General features: G+C 40.4%; 1 protein-coding gene across 2 annotated transcripts in view; it reads left to right on the plus strand.

Moving 5' to 3' along the window:
• The first annotated feature begins 342 nt into the window (after positions 1-342).
• Positions 343-4,542, plus strand: part of ANXA13 (annexin A13) — a 48,241-nt gene continuing 44,041 nt past the window's right edge. The window contains exons 1-2 of one of the 2 annotated variants that reach the window (XM_012722922.1): positions 343-357; positions 960-1,086. In XM_012722922.1, the coding sequence (XP_012578376.1) occupies positions 343-357; positions 960-1,086 (142 nt within the window). The remainder of the gene's footprint in view (positions 358-959; positions 1,087-4,542) is intronic. The other variant, XM_012722921.1, reaches the window with a different exon arrangement.

The raw sequence follows: 4,542 nt of genomic DNA on the forward strand, positions 1-4,542 counted from the left end.
ACCATAAAATATTAAACACCCATGAGAATAACTCAATAATCCAGGAGTGAGACAGGGTTAGCCATTTCATTGTATATAAGTTATTCAACTTCAAAAGTCTACACTGGATCTATTAATGAATATTGTATTTTTAAAAGATGGTTTCCCGGGCAGCTGGGGGTAATTTAAGCTAATTTGTAGCTATTGCCACTCCCTGCCCATCCCAACAATGTATTCAAATTCAATAACAAAGTTACTTATTAAACCCAAGAGATATTATGTCCTGGGAAAACCATTAGAACCTGCCTTGTCAGAGAACTGATCTGTTCATGAAATACGAGCAACTGTCTCCAAAAACCGAAAATGGGCAATCGCCATGTAAGTATTTATTGCCTTTTGGAATGCAACTAAGTCTTAATTTTGGTTAGCATGTGAAGAAATTTAAACTATTATTGTAATTACAACCCTTTAGGTTTGGTTTTGCTATATGTGGCTTTTGAAATGTATTTGGAAGATATTTTTGGTCCATTAGTCAAAAAATCTCTTAAGAAGGGCTGAGAGAAATGTTTTATACAATTTGGTAAATGGTGCTTGTGGACAGCAAACGGTTCATAGCAATGGCAGAGCGAGTGCCTAGAGCAGCTTGTTTGTAGCAAAGTTGCACAAGATTTCACAGACCACCGGCGTCAGAGTTTTGCTTCCAAAAGAGGTTCACAGTGAAATATGTAAGTAGATCAAGGTTAAAAAGAAGAAAAGCACTCTTACAGAGCCCTATAATTGGGATGGAAAGGGGAAATATTTTTAGTTATTTCTAAATAATAGGATGCTTCTGATGAGGCAGAGGACCCCCGAAATAATCAGGGACTCCCCCACACACTGGTTGCTTAGGAAGGACACTCATCCCTCGAAAGTCAACTCCAGGAGCAGCAGGCCTTTGTGAATGGTTTCGCATTTTTATGTATTTCTGTTTGACTCCTCAGAGCCAGTCTTACTCCCTCTCAGAAGGCAGTCAACAGCTGCCCAAGGGGAACACCCAACCCTCAGCAGCCGTGCAGCCTCTTGGCCACCTGGCAGGGAGTGGACAGCCAGAGACCCAACCGCCTGTAAGCATTTTATTTTCCCTCCAAATCATAGGTATGAGCAGGCGCTCTCGTGGGCCTGCGTTATTCACCAATGACTTGTCGTCTTGCACCCTTGGCCACCCTGCATTGGAAAATGTCCATATCAGGCATTGCTTCCAAACAGGGAAACTATTTCCCAGGAACATGATTGGGACGCTATTGACAACTAAGACAAAATGTGGCCTGGGGATTCCCCTTATGTCCCTAGTAGTGTTCCCTTCACATGGCCTTTGATTTTTGAGCCTGATGCCATGACATTTTCAAAAATAGTGACAGAACTATTTGCGCACAGGAAAGAACACATTCTAAGACCGTGTTTCCAAATAAGTAAATGTAGATTCTTTTTATAGAGCAAAAACTGTCTTCCCAGGACCTCAGTTATTTGCATTAGATTTTGACTTGAATTTGTAGTTTGAACCAACACAACAGAAACAATTTTCCAACTTATATCAAGTAAAATACAAATCGATGATGTGTAAAGGCTTGTGACTGATACAGTGTCACAGATAATGTGATTTTTCAGAAATTAAATGGTTGTGTTCAATGTAAAGATGCCTCTGATGGCCAGAATGAAGTTTCTTTCAGTTGCAGCATATCCAAAGTGTGATGTAGTATAGGTCTATCTAATCTACCGAGAAAGCTTTGTTTTCAGGAATCCCTGTAATAACACAGTTGTATCTTCTCTGGGCTCAGCTGCATGATTTTTAGTAAGCTGGTCTTGGTTCTCTTTTAGCTCTAGCACTGGCCTGGAACAATGAGCATATACCTATTTGGCGTATAGACAACCATAAGTCGCAACACACATGAAGCCTTGAAATCATGTGCTAGCACTTGATCATTCAAGGATTGAAATCATCTTAACTTTTAAATTTCCATCAGCATTAAATAGACCACTTAAAAATCCTAGAAGAGATTTGGATCTCGAAGAATATGATCACTGACCAGGGTCCACGAGTAACTCCTTGACAAACACTGCCCTAAAGTCAATATTGGCCAGGAAATGACATTTTCCAAGATACTGTGATAAGGAATTCTAAGCAATTCTAAAAATTGAAAATTACTTTTTAGCTTTCTCCAATCCTTATATCATAACAACACATTTTTTTTTTAATAGAAGACCTCATGTTCATGACCCACCTATGTAGAGCATCATGAGATCCTGGATTATTATCATTTGCTAAATCACACAGCATTCCATGTTTGCTTAGCCTGGAGGGCACATCCAGGAGTTCAATGCACTTTCTGTGCAGACAGAAAAATAAGATCACAGAAATATCTGCTTATAGTTTAGCTTAATGGCTCTTCTATTCTATTGTGTTTTCAAGAGAAGCCCTACCTAGAGGGAAATAGAGAGAATTGAGATCAATGTTGACATAACTTTGCCATTAAAAAGTAGTGGTTAGGCATGTGCAGTACACTAGGAAGGGAGCACGATTTAGGGGGGAATAATAATCATAAACTCAAGAGGACTGGTGAATTCTGGAGAGTCATTTCCAGAACTGAGGAAGTAGAAAGACACTTTTAAGGCACTAGACAGGACAAGCCAGCCTTGTTACTCAATGCACAATGCCTGGACTAGTATCCAGGTTGCCAGAGTACTTGCAAGAAAAGCAGAATCTTGGGTGCACCCAGGATCTGCACTGTGACAAGAAGTGATTCTGAAGTAAAGAATTGTGGAACTGGGGGCCCAGTTCTCCAGCTTGGCTGCACTTTGGAATTGCCTGGGATGTTCTAAACCCACCACTACCCTAATCCCACTCTCAGAGAGTCTGAATTGATGGTTCTGAGCACTGGCATTTGTAGATGTTCCTCAGGTGACGTGACTGTACAGTGTAGTTTGGGAAACATGACCCGGAACCTTCTCTCCTTACAGGACAGCTCAGCACACTGCTCATTAAAGTGAGTGTCCAAGTGAACACCCATAAATGAAAGCTGACCTATAAATGTCAGGACATCTGCTCAGCACCCAGCTGTGGTGTTTGAGAACTGCCATGTTTACAACATAGTTCTGCCAATGTTTAGTCAATCTAATTATTGTCCATAATAGAGCACAGTTTTGGACCTGTAGCAGGTGAGCTCAGGGGCAGGGTCCAAAAGCCCTGTAGGCTGTGCAAGGCATTTTGGTTTCCTGGGGCTTCTTTGCAAACTGAGAGGCTTAAAACAATGGAAATGTATTCTCTCAAATAAGCTTGAGAGTCATATACTTCCTCCTTGGACCAACATGGTGGTCAAGGTTGGTCTTGCTTAATGCTTGGGAGGGGAGATATTGCCTTATCAGTATTACTTTTAGCTATTATTTTATTAATGTTATGAGACTACAAGTATGACTACTACTCTTGGATAAACTGAAATACGGTGACAATAAAAACTTGAAAATCAGACAGAAAGGCAGCAAATGAATTCACTTTTCTGGTGATGGAGGTTTGAATGTTTGCGGTGGGAATGAAAAGGATGTCAAATATGTTAAAAGAAATTTTAAAGAAACAATGAATAGGCTTGGATCAAATATATTTTTAAGCTCTCTTACAGGGGAAAGAATAACATTCATTGTTTGGATTCTGATTGAGACAGAAATTTGCTCAAAGCAAAATTAGCTATTTCACCCTGTTTCCTTTTCAGCACATCAGAACTTGTCCACACACTCTTGGTCAGACCTTACATACAACACCAGTCGCTGCTGTCGTGGTCAGCTCAGTCCTCACTGTTTCTCTTCAATTCCATCTGCCCACCTATTACTGACTCTTGAGGAACTCAGAGTACACTAGCCTCTTTTTTCCCTATAAGCAATGAATCCCAAGTTCATACTGTCATTGACTTGGCAAAGAAACAGTCTTTGGCAATAGAAGAAGGAAATGAATAATTCTTTTATAATGAGAAAAGTGCTTCATTTTTCATAACTCTTGAAGGCATGTTTTCTTTCATGCTTGAGAAATAGCCATCATCACCCCACAGCCACCCTAGCCTCGAAGTTCACTTGTGTTGATGCAATACAGCAGTAATTGGATATCTGGAAGTTTAACACTCTTCAGAGGTCTCCAACTCCCAAAACAATCTATGAACAACCTCAAAGCAGACAGTGATTTCCCCCAGATCACAAAATCTTTTTTCTAGACAGTGCATGTTTTTTTGCCACTAGTTAAAACTGAGTTCTCCAGCCCAACACAGTCCTAAAGTCTCCTAAGAACAGCCACTTGAGGCTGCCATTGAGATTATAATGCCCACAGCAATTGTGATACAGAAAATGGAGCCGGTGATGACAACCTTCTCAAGCTGGACCAACTTTAATGCAAACTCTTCCTCCCAGTCACCTTAAGCCAGGACTCACCTTGCAAATTTGTCATCTAGGTTACTTATTAAAAAGAAAGAAGGATAGAAGGAAGGAAGGAAAAGAGAGAGAGAGAGAGGAGGAAAGAAAGACGGAAAGAAAGAAGGAAAGAAAGAA

The sequence above is a fragment of the Condylura cristata genome, unplaced genomic scaffold (assembly GCF_000260355.1).
Source record: "Condylura cristata isolate star-nosed mole 26May11 unplaced genomic scaffold, ConCri1.0 scaffold00009, whole genome shotgun sequence".
Taxonomy (NCBI): Eukaryota; Metazoa; Chordata; class Mammalia; order Eulipotyphla; family Talpidae; genus Condylura; species Condylura cristata.